Source organism: Melanaphis sacchari, unplaced genomic scaffold, assembly GCF_002803265.2.
Source record: "Melanaphis sacchari strain LSU unplaced genomic scaffold, SCAv2.0 Contig43_pilon_pilon, whole genome shotgun sequence".
Lineage (NCBI taxonomy): Eukaryota > Metazoa > Arthropoda > Insecta > Hemiptera > Aphididae > Melanaphis > Melanaphis sacchari.
Genome location: NW_020271284.1, coordinates 1,454,725 through 1,480,224, shown reverse-complemented (window position 1 = coordinate 1,480,224; position 25,500 = coordinate 1,454,725). Strand labels below are relative to the sequence as shown.

Sequence of the window (25,500 nt, the reverse complement as noted above, 5' to 3'; positions counted from 1 at the left end):
TACCTTATATAAACCTTTATAACATTAACACTTTTATAACCATAACAGATACATAGGTAATATAAAATATATTCAACAAATTTGTTAGTAACTTTTTGGACAGTATAGGTTTATTCCCAAATTTTGTCGTACTTCAATTTTTCTGGGAAAATTTTTTTAACTTTTGTACTGTTCACTATACTTCAACAGTATAATTTTATATTAGAAAATTTTTTTCTAAGTAAAAAATTACGATCTTATTTTGTTTGACATTGTTAGAACACATAAAAATTTTGTTGGATTTTATTTTTACCTATATAACTTTTTACGGTTTTCTTTGCTAACAACAAAAACTTATTATAGTAAACAATTTCAGTGTTTTCACGCTATTATTGAATTCCTAGATCAGAATAATGTAGATACATTTTTTTATTATCATAATAATTATATTGTGTTTTTAATAAAATGCAACATACAGGCTCGACATTTTTTAATTTGGATAAAGACGCTAACAATAAAGAACTAATCTAACTTAATTTAAACGTCAATTTTCAGTTAAAAATAATGATAATACATTTTTTTAACGATTGAAGTAAGCATTGCTATTGCTCCAAAACGTAATGTGACACATTTTGAAGACTCGTATTAATTGTCAACTGTAGATTGTAAATGGTTATTAGTGATTACCTATCAGAATTGATTTAGTTTAAATATATACATTATTTGAATATTTTACAAAGCTCACTGTTTTTTTTTTTTTTTTTTTTTTAACTGACACATAGCTTAATGAGAATGTTAGGAATTCAGCATTAGGCTTATCAAAATTTCCAATTTATCATTCTGATAAAAATATACATATAAGTTTATGTATAATAGAGGGGGTTGTACCATAATAGCTATTAAATATAATTGTAATTATTCCTTTATAAATATTTCAGTTATTTCACTGGGACAATGAATATATTATTTAATCCGTTATAAAAACAAATGATAATTTTGAGTAAAATTTATACCTCTCGTCCCAGTCAATAAATTAAATATTTATTAATTATATTTATAATTTGTTCAATCATTGAGAAGTAACCGTAAGTAATTCTATCGTTAGATTTATTAGATCAATTTTTAATGTATACTATAATAATAACTATTATGGAATTATAATATAACTTTTTTGGTAAATATAATTCTATTTATAATGAGTATAAACTTTGTTAATTTTTGAATAATAATATTTTACTTAAAATAATTTATCAAAATTAAATATTTAATTATCTGATTATTGTTTTTATTTAAAATATTGTGTTGTTATGTAAAAAAAAATAAAAAAATTATTACTAATTATACAGGTAGAACTAGATTTTGTACTTAGGTTTACTATTACAAAGTATTTGTAGGTAAACAACATAATTTTGTAATTATGGTAGATATAGTGAAGTTTATGATAGTAAGTTGTCTTTTAACGAGTTTTTACTATTATAATGAATACAGTTTATATTTTTAATTGTATTTATTGAAATTCAATATTTTACAAATATTTAAAGTCATAAAAATGCAATTTGAACGGGTGGATTCATTAGTTTTATTATACTATATATATAATTAAAAATAAAATGCTGTTTCAGTATATAAAGTTAAAAATGTTTGCTATCATTGGAAAAAATAAAAAATGTAAAAAAAAAATTAACGATAAAAAATAGTAAAAATAATTTTTTCAAAAATAGTGTTCTTAATTAGATAATTGAGTAATTCAGATAATATTAAAAAAAATATTTTCATAAACGTTAATTTCTATTTATCTTGATAATTAGTTTTACTGATAAGAAAATTACACAAAAATGTATAGGTATATTATTTCATAAATTTTTAGGCAGTGTCTTTTTTATGAAAAATGTATATTTTTTTATAAATGGTTGAAATATAAATATAGTAAATAAATGATAGACATGTAGGTATAATAAATAAATTTAAAAAGTAAATTTACATAATATATACCTACCTATTTAATTTCGTAGAATAAAATGTATTTATTCTAAAAAGATAAGTTAAAAAATGTTTAAATACAAATATAAATTGTAAGTATTAATTTATTTTTGCTTAATTTGTAATTTGTAATTATGTAATGTAGAATAATTTGTATGTAAAAAAATTTTAAAACTAAGCAATACATTAACATTATATTAATAATACAACATTATGTTTCATTAATATTTATTTTAAAATATGACGTTTGTTGCATTCATTGTAATCTTTTTTTATAAAAATAATAATATGCAAGTATTAAAAGTACTTATATGATTAAACACATTAAATTGAATTTTGTTTCAAAAAACATAATTAATTTAAAAATTTAAATGTTATAATATTAAGTATTGACAAGTATACTCTTTAATCAATTGCATGATAATATTGCATTTAACTATCAGAGTTCTTAATAATTTGTAACTGCAAAGTATATTTGCACACTTATAGGATTATTTAATTACATTTAATGTAGTTAAATTTGTTTTTTTAATTTTTCACTAATATATTAACATTATTTTTACTATCTTATACTTAACAAATAATTGTATATAGTATGTTAATTGTTTACGATATTAAACAATAAATAAGGCAAGCAATATGATGTAGAAATATAAATCATTAGGAAATTAACTGTGTTTGTTTTTCAATTATTCACGTTACATGGAATTAAAATTAACCAAAATTATTACAATTCTAGCCTGTGATTAAATATAATTATTCTTTTTTGGATTTAAATTATTTGTTTTATTTATTTTTTAGTTTTTAGTATAACATATTCGAGCTATATATTATATTTTATGTTAAATCATTATGTAATTTTAATATTATCAAAATTAATTTAAATAGGTGCATTTATCGACAATTAGATACCAATATTTCAGTGGGCTACAAAATCATAACTTTACTAGAAAGAATAAAACTTATTTGCATCATTGGTCATTATTATCATACAATCATTGCGCTTAAAGATAATTCATTATATTATATTATATTTTAAGAACCATTTTAAGGTGTATTATTTCATTAAGTTCGATATCATATTATAATGTGAAAATTTCAATATACGTTATTAAAGGTGTATAATTACTAGGTAATTATATATTCTATTATTTTATTATAAAGATTTTTTCAACAAATTGCATATAACATGACATTGAGCATTTAATAAAAGTACCTAGGTTTAAATTTTATTTCGATGTTAAAAGATATTATTAGAGTGCTGGCTTTATTATTATAATAAATTATTGATTATTTTCTATCTAATTATAATAATAATATTTTGAATCGTATCCAATTTCTTTTTCTAGTGACCTAAATACTTTTTATAGTTATTGTTGGTTATAACTTAAAAATTATAATTGTACTGAGTTACCTCTATGGTTTCATTGTAGTTTTAGTATTAATTTTGAGAGCCCATTAGTATAGTGGTAATTTATATAGTATGAGATAAAAAATCTGTGATATTTTATTTTGTTAAAGAATCTAATTTTTTTCAAAACCAAAATAATAAATTTAATTCATTTATATTGATATTGTTTTTTAATCCAATTCCTAAAAAAATTAAAACGTTTTGAACAAGAAATCCAAAACTCAAAATGATCTTAAGATACATTTAATTTTGTTCTTACATCACATTTAAATATTTGTATGATTATAACAAAGATATGTGTTTTAGTAACAGTAAGTAGCAAGAACTTGTATTTCCCTTCTCCAGAAAATATAACCGGTTGTTGACCCCTGTAGTTAAGAACAAAATGTTAAATCTTTAGTAAATCATTCGCATGCAACTTAACTTGTAATATATTATAGTTGTTAATATAAAAATATAGTACTCTGACACCAGGACATAAATATTAATCAAGTACAAATTAAATTTCAATTGACTAGAATTAGTATATTACTTAAGTAATTTATTTTAGATTTTATAACTTGTTCTATAATTTAATTCATATATATATATATATATATTTAAACGCAATTGTATTGTGTTTTACATCGGAGCATAATAAATTAATAAAATGTTCGTAGATTGAACCAATTTATGAATTGAGTGCCTTGGTATTAAACTAATGTTATTGTATTGTTATTGAAAAATAATTTACAAACAAAATTAAAAAGTTTAAAAAAAATAAATAAAAAATTTTAATAAAATTGTATTTTTCCATCCAAACTTATTGTATAATTAGGTATGCAGTATTATTTATAGAAAATAATAATTTAATGTGATATTTTAATATATTTTATAGATAAATAGGCAATAGAACAATATTGAGTAAACCAATACTGCGTATTTTACTTGCTTTTATTAATTATTATATTTTCATAAACTATATGGTACCTATAGATATTCACTATTGAGTATTTCTTGTACTGGTATTCTAAATATAAAACTTAATTTTTAAATATTTTTTATTTTTTTTTTTTATATAGTTTGAGTAATTACAAAAAAAAAAAAACATATTTTTACTTTTTTTTATTGGTCTAATTATTTTTAAGTTGTTTATTTTTCTTGGATGACAGCAATTTAAATTTATATTATAAAGCAGAATACAAAAAATATTTTCCTTTTAGTATTATAATAGAGTACTCTGTAAAATGTTGGGCCACTGCCCACTACTCTTTTTACTAGTTAGTTCACTAACACAAACTACCTTAACACACCTTTAAAAATAAGTCTTTATCTTAATAAATATCACCCTGTATAATTATAGTATAGATTATAATGTCTATTTATATAATATTTTTCATAAAAACTGCTTTTTATCAAATATTTACTTTTGTTTAAAAAATAATTAATACTAATGATGTAGCTATTTAATTATAGTGATATTAAAATTATAAAATGGTTGACATATGCATGTCAATGTTCATGCTTTATCATCGAAATGATTATAAATATGTATAATTCTTAACTAAATATTAATGAAGATAGTCTTCAGTCGTGCGTGAAATAAAGTATAGTGTAGTTCTTATTTTAGTAGAAATATAATATATATATATATATATATATATATATATCAGTTTGAATACTTGACATCAAAAATGTAACTAAGTAATTTATTCAAAAAACTTTTATTAGCATTGTTTTTTAAATTCTCCAAAATAGGAGAATTTAAAAGCTTAAAATAATTAAAATTTAAGAGAAACCAAGCTAATCAACTTTGGATTATAACTTACTAAAGAGGTTAGTGTTTTTGTTCATTACCAAAAATGTGCATTTATACTTATCGTTGTTAGGAAAATAAGAAAGATACCAATAATTTATTTAAATGTTACTCATAAGTTTAACAGTGTGGACATTATAAACACGTATTTTTTAGTATCTAATTATTTTTTTACGTGATTAACGTTTGTAATTAATTTAAAATATTAACATTAAATTATTTTATACGCTAGCAGATAATATTTTATTTTAATGGAGAAAAAAACTTACATTTTCACATAGGTAATCACCATAGGTGTTAATAGATTTGAAAATAATCGCCTTTATTCAAATATATTTACTGAATCTATGATAGTATCGTTGTATTAATTTCCTTTAAATTATATAATTATGCTTCAAAGTATTAAAATAGACGACTATTGAAAAAAAAATATTGGGTATAAGATAATCAATATATATGTACTTGTACATCAATATTTTTTTTTTTATTCTCTTTATTATTATTAAGGATAAGTGGTCTTACTCTAATTTTGTCTATAATAATGATCCACTGTGTGTGTATACGATATAATATAATCATGTCTAGTCTATTATATTGAATGTTTAGTAAGCAACAGTTATGAACTCAATTCTCATGTATTAATAAAGGAAATTATTTAATATATTGTTTACTGAAAGTTTTTAGTGATAGAATTTAACTTATAATTATTTTGTTATTGCAAATATAATTTATAAAATAATAATTTGAGATCCGAAGTATCAATAAACTAAAGTGCCAAATAGTAGGTATATAGGAGCTTAATAGTATATTATATTAATAGATGACATGTTAAAAATTAAAGTAATAAAAAAAAACCTATAGTAGATAAATATAGTTAAATATGAATATTATTTAATTAAATAGTTATCAATTCTTAGTATTGACTATTGTTTAATTTTAAACATTATAAATTATATAGAATATATGTTGTAGTTTTTACAAAATATATTTTTTATCAATTGACATATTGTACAATGCCACCTCTATTTACGGAATTCTTCTTAAAAATAATTCTTTCTGTATCAGGGATGACAATTTTTTTTACATTTTAGTGTCAAATTAAAAATTATAATTGATTGTTTTTTTTTTGTCACTAAAATTTTTTTCAAAATAATCGAATATAATTATAAATTAAATTAAATTAACTATGTATAAAATAAAAATTATTAGCTTACTACAAATAATTTAAACAAACTTAGTTTACAAAATTATCTATATGGGATTTTAAAGCGTCTAGTATCACTGTATAACAACTGCTTGACTGCATAAGTTCATCATCATAGCTCTTGACAGTAAATAATGGTTATTATTTTTTGTTTAATTTATATCCTCTTTTTAAAAGTCTTACCATAATAATGTTAAATTATATTTTATTGTACAAGTTTGATAGGTGTTATACAATAGTAATATTAATAAATTATATTTTTGTTAAATTTAAATATAATGTTAAAAAACTGTTTTTTTTTATATATTTTGAATATATATTTGTTAAGTCGGTTCCCCAATTAACACAACAAATTAAATATGTATATTGTATAAAAATTTATTAGATATTATAGATTTTATTTATATTATTAAATAATTACAAAAAATCACTGGTTATGCTTGAACTGATGACCATCTTTTTCGATGCAACTGCGGAAACGAGAGCCCACAGAACGGCATGTGCCGGCTTATGCCGCACTCTGTATATAGTATAAAGAAATTCGTTTGTAATTTTTTTTTTTTTTTTTTTATTACTCGATTACAAACTTAAATAGTTTCATTAATTATAAATAGGTATAGTTAAATTAAAAGAAATACATTTTCCTTTTTTTGTTATTTTTATTTCATTATAATTTTAATTTTTGATTTCGTCTGTCCTTTTCTCTGTTCAAAATTAGCTCTGACACCATTGTTTATTTGTACATTTTGATACTAAATGACGTATAGGTATTATTACATACACAAAATTAGTCATAGAATTTGAATAAACGATGACAAATATTAAGATAAAACAATTAATTAAGTTATTTAAGTAGATAATTGATTATTATGTCTTCTATGTTTATTTAGCGCTTTTAAAATGTAAACTAACAATGATGTATATATAACTATAATAAATAAATCGCTTATGATTTAACAGTAATGCGTTTAAATAATATATTTTAAGAAATGACACTGAAATACGTCTTAAAAATCAATAATGATACTGATTGTATTGACGGTATCACGTATACAGCTGCAGAAAGCCTTCATTTAATCTACAAACAATTATTTGTACAGTAATATTTTATGGAGAATTATTATAAATAATATTTATAATTTGATACCCTTCGACATCCCATAATATTAGATATCAAAATGCATCTTTAGTATACAACTACGAGAGTAATTGGTATGTCACTTAAAAAGACGAATTCACTTACAGTTTTATTTTAATTAATGTATGATATTATGTTAGTTATTGTCTGCCAACTTAAAATATTTAACTAAGTATTATTTTTTATTAGATAAAAATATTCACAGTTAAATTCCGTCGAGTATAGTAATTTCATTAACACCAATTCAACGATGAATTACAACTTAAAATAATTTTTTTTTTCATCAACAATATTAGTATACATATCTACCTATTATTAAAAACATTAACATATTATACATGTTATTTTATTTCAGTACAATATTAATAAGTTAAGAAGCATTTGAACGATTTTTCGATGTTGATTATATTAGATATTGTAATTTATTAATGTTAGAAAATTAAATACGTTCTTTCTATTTATTGTACGCGTATAAGCATAATATATTAGTTAATTATACATTTTTAATTACCTTTAAGTATCTATTAAATTTACAATTTTTTTCAATTTAATGTAAACATAAACTGTTTGAATTTTTACTTTTAAAAATAACTCTCATTTTTTTTGTTTATATTTTTTTGGGTCATAATATTACATTTTTAAGATTATTTAACCAAAGTATTTCAAGCCGAATTTTCAAGTCAATTGACTTAATGATAAAAATATCTAGATTTCAATCTAAGAGTTGAAAATATAACCATGTAGTGTTAATATATAGTAATTAATAAAATAGTATAATAGTTGGTTCAATATTTGCTCTGTGTGCAATGTTTTTCCTCTGGGAAGTGGGAATTATACATTTAATTATAAAGTAATAAAATAGTATCACTATATATTCTCGATCAATCAATATTGATTACTTAATAGTTTCATAGTCTTTTGTGTGATATGGTTCATAGTAAGGATTGTTTTAATATACAAGCTTAAAATAAAATCTTTATTAATGTGGACCTAACAAAATATTTTTTTTGTGATTTAGTTTTAAAAATGAAACTAATATAGTAAACAGATATAATTTTTTTTAAATAAAAAAACAATTTATAGTTTATCACAGTAAACTATGTTGAAATTCTACACACATTAACCTATATGGTTAAATATTATAATTTATTAAATTAGTTGAATATATAGATAAATACTCGAACAAGTAAGGTATGTTTTAATAATATATATCGTATAGGCACTATATATATATTTTTATTACACATAGACATAGGCCATATATTTAAAATTGTTTCATCAATATTATATTATTAACTAGTCAAATGTTTACACTATAAAAATATATTTAAAATTAATTTCAAGTTGAAATATGTTTAATATTTCTTTAACAATATAAAAATTAGTAAACGTTTAAAAAAAGAATTAAAATAAGCATTATTTTTTTATTCGGTGTATAGGTAATAACGGAATATTTAATTAGATTATAAAACTTCAATACTTTCTATTTTTAATTACATTCTTTTAGTTATCCACTTTTCATAGTTTCACAATTTATTTTAATGCTAAAATATTATCTGCAATGCATTTAATAATTTTATTTAAATACTCAAGAAACTAGATTATATAGACGGCATTGTATGAAATTATTAATCACTTAATCATATTCACTATTATCGTTCCAATTCTATATATTGTATTCTGTATATTTGATAGTTGATAGATACAATACCTATAGTAATAAAAATACTGTTTCGAATAAAAACTATTTATACTTTTGTAATCTAGTTATAAAATATTTAGATATGTATAAATAGAAATAATAGAAATAATTTATTTCAAAATTACAAGTTACAAACTACAATCATTTTTATTTTATTTCTAAATTTGAGTTTTTATTTGTAAAAATAGTATAAAATACTATACAGAAATGTATGATCTGTGTACATTTTATTTTTACTCATTTTTTAAGTATATCACAGAAAATTAACCTTATTTTGATAAACCTAATTTTAAGCATAAGTAATATATGAATTCTTCCTCAGGTTAATGACTTAGTATAGTTAGTGGCAAAACTTTAATATCCGTGGTATTTTAAAGTATTATAGTAAATTATATTGTATAAGTATTATATAATATACACTATGAACTTAGTAGTTTTGACTGTAGTCTATATGAAATTTTCTCAAATCATTTTTACACAACATATTAAATTATATTTGTATATGGTATGTAAATATGTCTATAATCTATCTATAAACTAAGAAGACATTGTAATAATATACAATTGCAATTGTAATGATTAAAGATCAAACACGAATAATAATTTGTATTCCGGTTCGTGTTGATAACTCATGTTATTATTGTTAAATGAAAGAAAATATTAAGTTAAGATGAGTCCATGTTATTGTGAAGTTCAAATTTCTTTATCTCTAGTAATAAAGAATTAAGAAAGCACACTTTATTCATTTATATCAATATGGTTGTCAATTGGTGAAAAGTGTATAATTTATTTGTCGTTTAGTATAGTACAAAAAATGTATGAAGTACACCCGAAAATATTGTTCATATTATTTAAATGCAATATTTTTGTATTCTAGACTTTATTATTATTTTAGTTTTCTTCATTTTATGATTTATGACTTTTGATTTGCACGTTAGCTACGTATTTTTGATATGTTAAAACGCACATAACAAAAATATACATTTCAAACACATGTATTTCAATGCCTATTTATTTAAATAACTTTGCAAACTTGTAAGATTTATTATTATCATAAAACTAAACAATTTATTTATTCAATTTAAGGAAGTGGCCAAATCAATTACCAAACAATGACAAGTGGAGAAGATGGAATAATAAAAGGGTAAGTAATGACTATTGACTAATGGCTAATAGAAACCTAGTGGCTAGTTATTATCATTTATTGTATAATATAATATTATACATAAATACATAATGTTATAGGTTCTATAAACAGTTTATTATAATATTTATAATAGAAAGTATATTGTTTCCATATATTTATGTATTAAATAAATTATATTATACTTTTTGAGTACTCAAATACTGTATTCTGCAGTTTTCACTAACTTTACTTTATTCGACCATCTAGACTTGTATATTTATAAAAAACTTAAAATATAATGTAATTATGTTTCAAAATATTTTTGATATTTTAGAGTCTTGATTAAAATTGAAAATTATATGCATTTATAACAAAATCATTCTTACATTTTGTCAAAAGTAAAATTCCAAAGCATATGATACAAAAAGTATTGTAAATAGGTATATATTTTATATTATTAAACTTAAATAAAAAAAACTTATAAACAACATTGCACTCATTAAATATTCAAGTATTTTTTCATTTTCAATTGAAAGAAAAATAATTTTAAATGTCTATAAATATTTAAAAAGAGTCAAAATGTTTTTAAATTTAAACAGTTTCTAAAAAATGCTAATATAAATATTTGGTGAATTTTTCAAGTATATATTATTAATAACAATTTATAATTATTTTTTATTTTTTCTAATTATATTGAAAAAGTATAAACTAGATCAAATTTAGTATTAAAAATCTCTCTTAAAGTTCAGAAATTAAAGATAAAAGAATTTTTTTCTTTAAAAAAATATACTTGGATATAAAAAAACCATTTCTCTTTATTGTGAAATCAATACAGTCATTTACCAACCAGAGTCTAAAAGTAATTTTATGGAACAAAATATAATAAGTTTTTTTTAAATAATCTGAAATTTCATTGTTAATAAACAATTATTTTTATTATAAATATACTATTTATAATAAAATATACTTTAATTCAGTGGTCGGCAATCCGCAGCCCGCGGGCCGCAAAGCATCTTTAATGGCCCGCACAAAGGTAGTCAATTTTTGTGTTTTATTTTTGTTCAATAACATTTTTCATATAATTTTCAATGTTATATAATTCTTTTCCCTTTATAAATAAAATCTAATCTAACCGTTTTATAATAGCAATACAATTATAAGTATTATATCATAATATGTATGTATATATATATATATAATTTTTTTTTTAATGTGGTCCTTAATGAACAATTGAAAAAAAAAATGGTCCGCGTGGTTAAAAAGGTTGCCGACCCCTGCTTTAATGTATTAAGTTAATTATTTGTATGTACATATATATTATACATTCTTAGTTGAAAATATGTTCATGTGACACATACCTACTTTTATTAATTCGTTAATGTACACATAAATATTTAAAAAATATTATAATATGTAAAAACTGATATGTAGATAAAAATTAAAAATGTATAAAATGTAGATAAATCGTTGTAAAACACGATTCCTTACTTTATATTCTAATTTCTGTTATACGTATACTATGTATGTAACTATTGATTTATTACTTATGTTTATATGCGAATCCTAGACAACAAAAAGTCGTAGAACAAATATAACGATGATTCAAAACTTATTATTTATAGTAAATAAGTATATGGGTAATTTTTATTTTTATTAATGTAAAAGCTTAACAATTTATAAAACCGTCTGATTTTAAACAGTAATTAACATTCTTGTGCATTATATTACTTGGAATATAAACGTGATAAAATAATTTACACTTGAATATTTTAAATAAAAGATAAAATGAATAATAATATTATTAGTCTATTATAATAAAGAATTTCAACTAATTAGTCTGAAAATTCGTCGGTTGATTTTAGAATACGGATCCTACGATAATTGAGTATAAATTTAATTTATTTTATTTTTAAATAATATATACATTATATATATATTACATGTTTATGTATTTTGTATATTTTGTATGGTATAAATTTGGCAGGTAAACTGAAGTTCTAAGTCAGTTTTTGGGTACTTATAAAAAAAAATTGTTTGAAGTTAGAAATAGATTCTAGTAACAGTTAAAAACTAAAAATCTAGGAAAGTTGGTATCGCTTTGGTACGTGACAGATGGGTTAAATTTTAATTCAGTAATATGTATATATTTTATACAAAAAACGAATCTTAGTGGAAACGGTCTATTAGGCCTGTATCACTAAGTGAATTTCACGAATTCTGAATTTTGAAAATTTTATAAAAATTAAAAATTTATATCTATGTATTTTTAAATAATCTAACTTAATCCGTGTATTTTTAATATTTTTATAAAAATATAAGAATAATTTATGTGGAATATTTATTAAATTTTCTAGAGTTTAAATCTAGTAAACAATTTTTTATCTGCATTTAAAAAAAAAAGAAAAAACATTTTTCATGCCTTTAATAACTTAAAAAATACAAAATATTCTAAAAATTATATAATTAAAAAAAAATTAAAATACTATAAATTTGATGAAAATTTCAAGTTTTTACGATTATTTGTTTTTGAATCATAATAAAACAAAGAAATACATTTTTCGTAAAACTATTATAACATGAAAATCCCCGTTTTTTCTTGATTAGTAATTAGGAATTTTTTATTTTTAAACTACCCCCTTGGCCTCCACTCTCCGATAAAAAAAAACTACATCTAATTTGCTATTAAAGACCCCCTCTCATAATGTTAAAAATCGAAGCATTTTTAATTTCCCAAAAGTTGATAGTTGATAGTTAATAGTTGTTTTTGTAGACACTACTACAAAACACATCATTGTAAAATCAATATATTCATCGTTCAGCTAAGAATCTAAAATATGTGGTCTATTATATTTCGTATTACGAAAACATTTAAAAAAAATTTATTCGTGGTAAATACTAATCCATATTTTTGGATTCTTCGCGAAACCTGGATAGCACTATGATAAATGATTTTACAATGATATATTTATTCCTATAAAGAATATTTGTTTTAATTTCTATTTAAGTGAGAAATTATTTTAATAGATTAAATTATTATATTGATGTATGCATTCTTACTATCAAAGCATTTTATTTATACTCTATATCGTACATATTTCTTGAAATAAAACAATGAATTGATAGTTATTAGGTCGTCTATTATTCACTTTAAATTATAACATAACATAGATACCTGAGTTTTTGTCGACTTAAATTCGAGAGGTATTAAAAACGAATGTTAACTTATTATTTTTTTTTCTATCACATCCGATTGCATAGGTATTTAAAATATAAGTTTTCTATGTCACATTTAAAAGAAGACATATCTATAGTAGCACGCGATATTGCTCATTTTATATTTTTAGTATTTTTATTGACTAGCATTGGTTTACGTCATAAATATCGTACACATAATACAATTATATTCTTTTATCTTTCTTCGGAATTCTAATTCTGGAAATAATGTATTGGTAACTTAATGATCTATTTAAAATTTATTTATCCAATGTTATAAAATAATTTTTAAAAATGGTCAAATTTTTTTGAAATACATTAATACATTTAATATGATAGAAAAAATATTTTAGTGGTTATAAAAAAAAAAAAAAATTAACAAAATGTTTTGTTCTTCTAAAACTAATTTTGAATCAGGCAATTTTTTTTCAAACGGTATGTGGCCCTCCAAATACGTTTAAGCGAAACCATAACTTATTTCCCCCTGACGGTAGGGTTATATAAGCGGCATGAAATCATCAACATACATAAAAATCGTCGTATTATTACCATGCATACATTTTACATTATATTTTGCTTAATTTTTTAGCGAACGGATGTCTACTTCCTGGTTATGCAAGATACATCCCGTGTTCAACGTTACCACGTCTGTCGCGTGTGTGCTGATGTCTTGGTGCGTGATGTATTTTTTCTTCGATATGACGCCCGACTCGCAGTTGGCCTCGGTCATGTTGCTGATCTCATGCTCGTGGGCATGCGGAAAGATCGCAGGGATGCTGTACCTGCCGCCGCTGCTCGGCATGCTACTTGTTGGCGTTGTGCTCCGTAATACCGGTCTCTACGATGTGAACCAAAACGTCTTCCAGCCACATATTATAAATTTGAGGTTCGATGTCGCCCAGCGCGACCTGTTTATATACATACAATAATATAGCACTATAATGACAATACGTACGTACATGCGCACACCTGTACCAATACTTATAGGTGGCGTAATTAGAACATATGGGGGAGAGGTCAACATTTTATCACGAGAACAAATTTGTTTTTAAATTAGATTAATCATACTTTATTCCGAACGAAAACAATTACAACGTAATATTATCGAACAACATTAAAAAATAATAATGTTATCACTTATCAATCGTTGCATAATGTAGATCTACCTATAGTCTAGGCCCTAGAGCTGTGTATCCAATGCGTCCTACCATGATTACGCCACTGACACATACTCATATTATTAAGTATGATGCACTTATGCAGGATATAATCTAACTAATATCGTTTTCGGCCAATAAAAATGTTTTTCTTAGTATTTCTTAAAAATCATAAATATATGTCTACATTTTATAAAATTAGTTGAATACCTAACTTATATAATATATAAATAAAGCATAATAAATAATACATAATTACTGCTAAATTTTCATCAATTATTCAAATAGATTTTATAGTTTAGTAATGATAAGGTGATTATCGGTTAGTTATGTGTAATAATTATAATTAATAAGTATACTATACAAGGACAAACACAGTGTGATACAAATTGTTTAATGTACATACTAAAAGATGATTCCTTTTTTAACATTGAATTATTTAGAAATGTATCATTTAACATTTAAAGATATTTTATCATTTGTATATTTATAAAACCTTATATTTTGTATAAACACCATTATAAAACATTAGCAACAATAGAATTAGTTTTAATTTTATTTACAAGTAATTAAATTTTAAAATTTAAAAAACACGAGTAAAGTAGTAATAGGCGATAGTAGACATTAGTACTATGTAATGAAATATAAGGTGTACATACTAATCTACACACTGTACGTCTGTAAAAGTCCCTTAAATTTTAAGATAAAAAACAATTAACAATAACGCTATAATTATTATATACATTGAAAAATGGCATTTACAAAAATTAAATTTTTATTCTGTAAAATACAGATTGAAATAATGTCACGTTGTAGTAGTTTTTGTCGTCGTTATCCTAACTGGTCCATTCCCGGTCGGGGTTGTATTGTTGCCGTTGCAGGGAAGTGGCGCTCACAGTGCTGTTGGCGGCATCCGGTCTCAGTCTTGACCCAGCCATGTTGAAGAAGCTCAGTCTGGTTGTCACCCAATTAGCCATACTACCGTGCATCACCGAAACAATTGCCGCAGCCGTGGTTACACATTACCTACTTGGACTGCCGTGGATCTGGGGACTGTTGCTCGGGTAAAAACACATATTTATATTATATAATAGTTACTATAATATATCATTATGATGATCGACATTAGTAGACGGATATTGGAAGGTGTTGGATTACGTAGGATTAGTTTGTTACAATTTTAGAACGAATTGTTATTATTTAAAAAAAAGATTTATTTTATTTTAATATATTCTTGAAGCCAAAAGTAAGTTATTTTTTGACCCAGCCCATCTCATCTTGAATATAGATAAACACTTATTTTATTACAGATATTAAATAAATGTGTAATCACAATTTTTACACTATAGGTAATTAATTCTAACATAAAAGGAACAAACATTATCTTAAACACTAGAAGTAAAAGGTAACATTTGAAAATTTGTTTCACTTTTTACATTTTTGACCACCTTCCTTAGAATTAAATTACATTTCCGCCTACATCGATGTTGTATTATATTATATTATGTATGTGCACACTTCAATAAGCACGCATTTGTTGAATGCTCTTTTAATGTCTTTTCATTTGTGATTTTTATTTTTAATAACAAAAAATTGGCCTCACTCATTTAACTCTTCTATCCACAGATGTATTTTGAGTCCAGTAAGTTCGGCGGTAATCCTCCCGGCGCTGTTGGACTTCAAACAAAAGGGTCTTGGCGAAGATAAAGGCATCATAACATTGGTGATGGCCGCGTGCAGTTTCGACGACATATTCGCGATTTCCGCATTCGGAGTATGTCTCAGTATCATATTTTCCGAGGGTATGACTTGTTTAAACGCTTATATTATTACAGCACGATGTTGGTTCACGTGAAATTCGTTGTTGATTTAGTATTTGTTTGTTTTTTCCTTTCCATTCAGGTAGTTGGGAGACGAACGCCATGCGAGGACCCATAGAAGTAGGCATTGGAGTCTGTGTAGGCATCGTTTGGGGCTTAATCACCGGCTTTATTCCGCACAAATGCGAAGTACGTATTACAAATTTATCATACTTATACAATTTCTTATAATAACATATAAATTCGAATTTGAGTCCTTCAATGTCCCGATACTAGGAAAAAATCATGTAAGATTTCTAGTAGGTGCCTAATTTAAGTCTTTCTAGACTTGTTACGAGTTTATCTTTTCTATTCTTTTGTTGTTGTTTCGATGTTCAGTGATTTAGTTTTTTGTCGATAATAATAATAGCGTCGAGTTGTTTGACATACAAAAACATAATATATCTTGCCGTTTTGAGAGTCGAAACTGTAATATTTATTATTTTTTGGACTTCATAAACAACCATTTTGACATATTTAACAATCCTGAATGGTGTCGCTGGAGATGAAGGGGTTGAAAATTAAATACCATGTTCTGATGAACCAAACTGTATGTTGTAAATAGACGTCTATATGAAGATATGAGCATCTCAAATATTTCATGAAATCATGATAAACGTTTTCCTAAATAGTTCCAAGAGAAAAGTATTCTACGTTTAAAAAAAGTGTAGTACCTAATATTCATATTATCGGTTTAAATTTATAGTAAATTGATACATTGATGTAATACTTTATAAGCATAGGTAACCTACTGAAACTATTAATAAATAATAATTTTATATTAATATATTTTTATAAGTATATACTACTTATAAAAATATATTAATATAGTAATAAAATAATACAGTAATTAAATTTAAAGACAAATTCTTACTAAAATATAATTTTACTAAGAGTATATTAACTATTAAGTATATAATTGTTTTAGACTAATTATAACTATTAATTATTATTATTGACTCATCCCTATCCATCACTTTTAACTCATAAATGTAATTTGCGTTGGACTAAATTACATTTTTTTTTTTATTTCTCATGAATTTTTGTACTCGAATTTAATAAATCTTGACACTCGATTTAAAAACTAAATTAAATTTTTGCAATGTTTTGTCAAAAACTATATTTTCTATGGCTTTATTGTTTAAGCTACTTAACCAAACACTAATATAATTACACACACCTTATTATTTCTATTTTCTGATCGACTTGACAAGTGTTGGTATTTTCTTTTTTATATCTTTCGAATAATCTTAACATTTCGAAACTTTGTTAGTTGTCATGAAAAATGTAAGTCTATTAGAAATTGTAATCTTTTCAATTTTTAAGGAGCACCTGTTTACTTCTATACGTATCAAGTGTAACGCATAGTATACACGAACTATGTTGCCTTTCTTATCAGCAGTGTGAATTTGACAATGTAAAATTGATTTGTTAATTTTATGATAACTGCTAATCTAATGTCAATAACATTATCATTTTGATACATTAAAAATAAATGAATATGAAATTTCATAGAAACATAACAATTAATAAGCTAATTAGCTAACTAAGTTTTAGATTAAGTGTTGTTTGGGGTAAAGCTAATGACGTTAGAGATGCTAATATGTAAGAAGTTCTGGTTGATATTGTAAAAATAATATTCATATTTCCATTATTTATAGGTATCTAGATATCGCTATGAAAATAATATAAATTGAAAAAATTGAAAAATAAATATTATAAAACTCATATTTGTATTCATGAATTTGATTTTTTTAAATTATAATTCATTGTTTAATTGCAATAGCAATTATTTTAACGATTTTTTAACTAAAAATAAAAATAGGAAATAAATGAAAACGATAATTTTTCATAATTTTAGGTCACCCTTGTCCCTTTATAATCTAGACTTGAATTAATATAGACAATTTTCGATGTGATGAAAATAATATATATTTATTTTTAATTACATTATTTTATATATTATAAATTACAGTATTTATATATGATTCGTAAAAATATTATACAATGTTTTATTTATAGACACATTTGACCATAAAACGGACGTATATAATAACAGCCGGCGGAGTATTGCTCACATTTGGATCGAAAATGATCGATTTACCGGGTGCCGGTCCTCTGGCGATCATGACTGCTGCGTTTGTCTCGGCGATATGCTGGAAAAAAAACAATAGTTTTAGCGTAAGTGATGACTGGTGAGATAATTATATAAAAACTCGACAGGGCTTAGCGTAGATAAAAATTCAACTAGCTCGTCAAATGCATTAATATAATAATAATTTGTAATAATTCCTAAATTAATCTGACGATCGATCAGGCTTCAGATTGATTAAACTAAAATTTTATAATAATAATATTTTATCGTCATAGGACGCCGTGGAAATAGCGACAAACGACGTGTGGGACTTAATGGAGCCTTTATTGTTCGCCTCCATTGGAACGGAAATCGATTTGAGCAGCATACGACCGAATTTAATTACGTCAGCGTCCATCTTGTTGGTCATCACATCATTGGTAAGTGCCGTGAAAAGTTTTTAGTAGATACGTATGCGGGCGACTACAGATTACCAGCATTATTTTGGTTAAATTTTTATGCGAATGTGTAGTGTAAAAAAATACGAGATATAGTGGTGTACAAGTGAGTGTGTTCTGTGACTTCATTATTAAGATGTCAGCACACTATTTATTTTCTTTACGGTTCACGTAAAATATAAAGACAAAACGTATTCGTATACATTTGATTTTTAAGGGTCTTAATATACTGTCTCAGAAGTCAAAACCATTTTAAATTTATAAAATTTATTTTTATTTTTTCAAATCGAATATTAAGAAATTAATTCTTAAGTTTAAAACCAATTAGTAAAACCCTTAAAAATATTACCTAAAATTTTTGTTAAAAAAAAAAATTATATTAAATAATGCGATTGCTTTGTACACAAACAAGTCTTCTCAAACACACAACCCCCCTCCCCACCATTTTCCTTTTTGACTTGTGTCATAGTCGTGTATTGATTAACCAAACGATGATACATGATATTAAAAAACGGATTTGAATTCAAAACATTAAAAATGTCAAATCTCGAAAATGTACCTATACGGTTGGACATAGGGAAGTTAATGGACAGTGAATTTCATGACGGAATTATTTTCTGACGACAGTCAAGATGATACAAGAAATATTTAAGTAAAAAAAAAACTTTCAGTTTCCAATCACTTAGAATAGAGATTTGTTTATTCAGTTTTTTTTTTTTTTTTTATTTAACAACCGAGTTGAATTTTGCGACATTTGATTAATTATTATTCGATGAGAAAATCTATCAATCGCAACACTTCTAGAATGAAATTAAATATAATATAATATGCCACGAATTCGCATTTTTATTTTTGATTAATCGGTTTAATGTTGTATTAATCACTGTCGTCTACTACACGCTATTAAGCTTATCAATGATCATTACAATTGACCACTGAATAAAAATGTAAAAAAAAAAAAAAACAAATATACCATATGTTTTAGATATCCACGTGGAACTCTATGACTCGCTTAGCAATATTTATTAATTACTATTTATTAATGAGTATTATATAATATTATATGGATTATTATACACCCGTGTCTGTATCGAAATTATTTTATAGATAATTGCCTATTAAGTATTAACACATTTAAATTATAATAGCAATAAGTTATTACGACTAGGAAGTTGTAGGAATTGCATATTGTTATGTATGCTCTCAGTTTATAGCAGACCAAGATAGAAACTTGAACTGAACAAGTACAATGTAATTATACAAAATACTAATCTTACATAAATTGTTAACTTTAGCTAAAAAAGCGCATATTTTATTGATTTTATACACATATTATGCATATATCATATTTTTTTTAAAATATTGATTTTTTTAACCTAACCTATGTATTTTAATTGATATTGAATACAAAACTCAAAATTATCTACAAAGATATTTATCCCAAATTAAAAAATACTGAAAAAATATTTTTAATAATATTTTCAACTCGTTAAGATGTCAAAATATCAACCGGCTGCAATTTTTTTTCAGTTATAATTTATAAACAGTTTTTATTTTATTAATTTATTAACAACATCTGATGTAATATTTTTTTGGAATTTAGAATCATTTGTTTGTATATTTAACATAACTTTTAACGCATGTTTTGTAATTTTTTCGTGCATATTTTTCCTTTTTTAGCTCCTACAACTTCAAAGCCCTACCTAGTTATTACTTATTACTATTACTATTAATATTACTGTTAATTATTATTATTTTTCTTCCAGGTAAGAGTGGTTACGTGTTTCTTCGTTCTAAAGGATACTAATTTCAATTTACGTGAAAAAATTTTCGTCAATATTGCATGGTTACCAAAAGCAACAGTTCAAGTAAGATTTTAAAGTTATACTATCTATCTACATAGTTCGAAATGCATTTACAACGAACAATGTTTATTAAATAATAATAATATTAGAAATACTAAATAGCCGGTGCTTAATTATCGAACTTATGTAGATACTATTATAAAAAATGTACAAAATTAATTTTTAAAACATATTATTTCTCTAGCAAAGAAATATATTGACAAATAATAAACTATGATTTATTTTGAACAGGCAGCTATTGGGCCAATCGCATTGGATATGGCGCGCAGTCGTGATGAACGCTTAATACCATATGCATCTGATGTATTGGCAATCAGTGTATTAGCAATATTGATCACTGCACCAATAGGAGCGATTATCATGACACTACGGGGAGAACACTTATTGAGGAAACAATATTGATTAATTATTATTTATTATACCGAACAGAGAATCTTGTTCAAACAATGAAATTAATAATTGATCAATATTAGTTTGTTCTATTATTAATGCTAGTCAAATTTTCATTGTTGTTACTTAAATACATAAAACTAATTTCTTGGTTTTTATATTTTTTTTAACCAGAGCCTTAACCATTAATTTTTTGCATTTATTATAAATTATAATCTTTAAGATTATTATTTTATACATATAATGCAAAACAATTAATTCTCGAAGAATTCCGTATATCCTTTCTCCTTAAAATTTTTTTTTTTAATAATTAAAACAGGTTATATTAGTGCAGTCAAGATTTAGGTCTGAAAAAAGTTTTTCATATTAATCTAATCATAAATATTTAGCAATAAAAAAATGTTTTTGCTTTCATATTCAATTAAAAAAAAACAAAATAGCCATGGTAATTAATAAAATAAAATTTGTAAATATAGCAGTAATAATACATATATTAATATATAATTTATATTACACCTTATCAATCATATCAACCACAAAAATATACGGTAATTAATTGCATTACTCAAAATGGTAATTTGATGTTATTTACATTTAGAAACTTAAAAATTTAAATATAATATAATTTACTTTAGTGTCTCACTCACAAATTAATATTTAGACCAAAGTTTTTAAGCTTAATAATTAACTTATGATTTTGGTCTATGCAAAAGCACTGATATTAAAATATATAAGATTAATATAGTTTACTCAAATAATGATTTAGAATTTAGATATAACATCTTTATATTAAAATTTTATTTTATTTTTCAAAATTATTCAAAGATCTGTTTAAGACTCATTGATCTCTTTCCATTTACTAATCGTTGTTTCCTTACTATATCAGACACACTTTATGTTTAATATTAGTTGTATACTTAATTTATTTATAATATTACTAGTTTAATGTGATCATTTTTAAACAATTATTTAAAGAATAAAATTAGCAGTCTTGTTTTTATAATTTAAACTAGGTATTAAAATTATGAAATACCTTAAATAAGTCCATTTTTCTACAATAATAATAACAAAGTTATATTAAATTTATGTTAACATTGACTGTTTATCTGTTATAAAAATGAAATATTCTTGCTACATTTCAGGAAATTTAATTATAAAATAGCTTGCAGAGTGATACTATTGGATTTATCCTCTAACCATGTATGTTAATGTTAAGTCTTAAATTATTTATGTTTGTTACTCTGAAAGAGTGTAGAATATATAATTATAATTGTAAATTTAAAAATAATAAAAATACATATATATAAGCATAAGAGTAACTATTAATAATAACTTTATTTAAACATTTTATATTTATTAATTAATTTGTATTTGTATATTATGTACACTAAGAATTATTTCAAAAACATAATTTTATTTTTTTTAATAGTAACAAACCTTTTTTTTTTCAGCAATTAAAATCCATATTTAGCTTGTGTTTGCTTTCTGGTCATTCTATTTTCAGCCCACATGTTTTTAAGTTTCAACTCATTGGCTTTAGCCTGTACACATTTATAAATTGTATTAAATATTAATATTTGATTTAAAATAGATGCATAATATAATATTATATATCTCATTTTTTGTATCATTACCTGTTGAGCTAAATATGTTATCTGGTGTTTACGTTTTGATTGTCCACTTATATTGATATCACTACTGACATTTTTACTTTCTGCATATTCCTCTGTCATATTCTTCTGCAACCATTGTTGAGACTCTTCCAAAACTTGACGCATATCCACATTTATTACTTCAACTTGTTTTATCTGAGTCTTCCCAGGATCACTAAGTTGTTTCAACTTTTATAAAAAATAAATAAATAATTAATTAAATTATACCTATGTAATATGTATTAAATGCTTATTTTAATATTAGTGTTTATAAAAAAATTATAAGCATTAAACATACAGCATTTGAGTCAAGAATTAGTTTAGTTTCATCTTCTTCATAAAGGTCAGATTCACTAGGTTCAGAACAATACACTGGTCCATAAACTCTGTCATCGTCTTCAATTATAGTTGTATTTGTTTGTATTTCAGGCAAATCAAATCCAGCAATTGGTGCTACATCAAGCACTTCATTTATTTTGTTTAATCCTAAGAAATCACCATCTTCTTGATCATCATCATCATCAGCTCCATCTTCAACTTCAATTGGTTTAGTTTCAAAACACTTAATTTCAGTTGTTTTGGGTTTAAGAGTTTCTTGATTGTTTTTAATTGTACGCATTGTTGCCCTAGGAACCATTGATATAGTTGTTGAAGCTTTGCTTGTTTTTTTATTTTTGGGATCGGGCAACATGGAGAATAAGCCGCATCCACTCTGTAAAACCACAAGACAAATTTACTCATAAACGTATGATATACTAAATGAATTAGAATAAAATTAATTGATAGCAATATTATGGTGAACAGGGTAAACATATTGAACCATACAACATCATACTATAAATACTTAAATATATAATTAAAAATTTTAGTTACTCTTTCCAAGTCTTGCAATATATTAACAATTTATTTTGTTCCAAAAAATATAAGAATAATGGTAAACTAAAAAAATAAATGTATTACCTTTAACCTTGAAAATATACATTTTATGCCTTATCGATTAAATTTTGATTATTTTTTTATCAAGGCGTTAACATAATTTAAAAAATATTGTATGAATTACAAAAGATTAAAATGTGAAATACATTTTAAAGATAATTAAGTTGTAGTTGAAATATCAAAATCAGAATTAATACCTATTTTAAAATTATTACTAACAAAAATATGCATTAATGTAGCTTAAAACCTATGCAATAGCAAATAGGTATATAATAATTGTATTTTGTTTTTTTTATATTAAGCTTCAAAAACCCAGTCCATTAGTTGCGATATATAATACATTAAATTATATTATATATTTATATATCATAATATATCATTTTTGTTACGATATATGGTTGATTTTTGAAATGTGTATTTTCTTATGTGGAACACCACAATGCTTAAATGCTAAAAACTTGGATCGTCAACCATTTAAGAGCAAGCATCACCAGATGGTATTTAATCACAAGACTATTTAGTATTTAGTGACTATAATTAAACACTGCTATACTATGCATGCCCACAATTTAGGCTAAAATTTAAAATTAAACCCCATTGAAATATGTTATTTTAGTTATTTACTAAAAATATAATTTAAGAACATAAGCTTTCAAATCTTAATACATCATTTGTCATGCTTAGAAAATGTTTTAAATTAAGTTTTAACATTTTTACTAATTTAAAAACAAATAAAAAATTGTACAAAATAATTAAAATTGGTTTGAATTTACCTCAAATTATATATAAACAATTGAAACTTACATTTGAAGGTTTCATAATTTTGCATTTTGGTTGATAATCGTCATCTTCATCATAAAACTACAAAAATTAAAGATTAAAATCATATCAATTATTTATGTTAAGTTTTAAATTATGAATAGGTACTTCATTTAATGAAGAAACCATTATTTTGACTTTTCCTCCAGTTTTAGGTTTAGGTAATGTAGGAAATAATGGAATTTCTTTTTTTTCTTGAAAGCTATTGACCATCAGTTTTGTATGTACTACTGGTTTTTCTTTAACAACTGAATCATAATCATCTATCGTTTTCACATTTTCAAAAGACTTAGGTTCAGGCAACGATAAAAATGGTTTACTACCAATTTTATTAGTCACTACTTTTTCAACATTAAGTGATGGCTTTATTTCTTCGCCATTGTCATCATCTGAATCACAATCACTGTCTGCATACGCCACGAGTGACATTATACTAACAAATCACAATCAAATAAATATCTACATTATGTTAATAGAAATTAATAGTAATTCATGTACTCACTTAATTTTACTTGAACGTACACTTTTAATTTTAGAAAACTGTTGATATATTTGTATGTTGAAGGTTTTATGACTTGGTCCTCACTTGCAATTACGATGAATGAAAGTACTTTTTTAATCGATTAAATAGGTATAGCATATTTTATATTTAACATAATATTATTGCTATTTAAATCAATAAATCTATTAAAGTTTTATCTAATTGAGTCTTGTGATTTTAACTTGTCATTTTTTAACTAAA

At 23.5% G+C, this 25,500-nt stretch overlaps 2 protein-coding genes across 6 annotated transcripts in view; one reads left to right on the top strand and one right to left on the bottom strand.

Moving 5' to 3' along the window:
• LOC112597667 (sodium/hydrogen exchanger 9B2-like) overlaps positions 1-21,503 on the top strand; it is a 27,456-nt gene extending 5,953 nt beyond the window's left edge. The window contains exons 1-10 of one of the 3 annotated variants that reach the window (XM_025343814.1): positions 975-1,064; positions 10,296-10,353; positions 14,138-14,434; positions 15,587-15,769; positions 16,332-16,507; positions 16,608-16,714; positions 18,587-18,745; positions 18,935-19,078; positions 20,863-20,964; positions 21,193-21,503. In XM_025343814.1, coding sequence (XP_025199599.1) covers positions 10,322-10,353; positions 14,138-14,434; positions 15,587-15,769; positions 16,332-16,507; positions 16,608-16,714; positions 18,587-18,745; positions 18,935-19,078; positions 20,863-20,964; positions 21,193-21,363 — 1,371 coding nt within the window. In that variant the 5' untranslated portion in view covers positions 975-1,064; positions 10,296-10,321 and the 3' untranslated portion in view covers positions 21,364-21,503. Of the gene's footprint in view, positions 1-974; positions 1,065-5,086; positions 5,186-10,295; positions 10,354-14,137; positions 14,435-15,586; positions 15,770-16,331; positions 16,508-16,607; positions 16,715-18,586; positions 18,746-18,934; positions 19,079-20,862; positions 20,965-21,192 lie in introns of those variants that run through there. The other 2 variants (XM_025343815.1, XM_025343813.1) reach the window with 2 other exon arrangements.
• LOC112597668 (proline-rich protein PRCC) lies at positions 18,635-25,500 on the bottom strand. Of its 3 annotated transcripts, none has more exons than XM_025343816.1 (7): positions 25,261-25,500; positions 24,867-25,191; positions 24,744-24,800; positions 23,302-23,715; positions 22,986-23,192; positions 22,789-22,892; positions 18,635-18,720 (listed from the first exon to the last, which is right to left on the bottom strand). In XM_025343816.1, exons 2-6 carry the CDS (start codon positions 25,185-25,187, stop codon positions 22,806-22,808), a joined length of 1,086 nt encoding a protein of 361 aa, XP_025199601.1. In that variant the 5' UTR covers positions 25,188-25,191; positions 25,261-25,500; the 3' UTR covers positions 18,635-18,720; positions 22,789-22,805. The 3 variants fall into 3 exon arrangements, with proteins under 3 accessions (XP_025199601.1, XP_025199602.1, XP_025199603.1); XM_025343817.1 differs by having other exon boundaries at positions 18,638-18,722; positions 22,792-22,892; XM_025343818.1 differs by lacking the exon at positions 18,635-18,720 and adding an exon at positions 22,459-22,593 and having other exon boundaries at positions 22,791-22,892.

Bases quoted from the DNA above. Each gene is read 5' to 3' on its own strand.
- LOC112597668 (XM_025343816.1), bottom strand. From the start codon at position 25,187: ATGTCACTCGTGGCGTATGCAGACAGTGATTGTGATTCAGATGATGAC. The intron at 24,801-24,866 runs GTACCTATTCAT...TAATTTTTGTAG, and splicing joins TGGTTTCTTCATTAAATGAA to TTTTATGATGAAGATGACGA. The intron at 23,193-23,301 runs GTATGTTTAATG...TTTTTATAAAAG, and splicing joins TAATTCTTGACTCAAATGCT to TTGAAACAACTTAGTGATCC.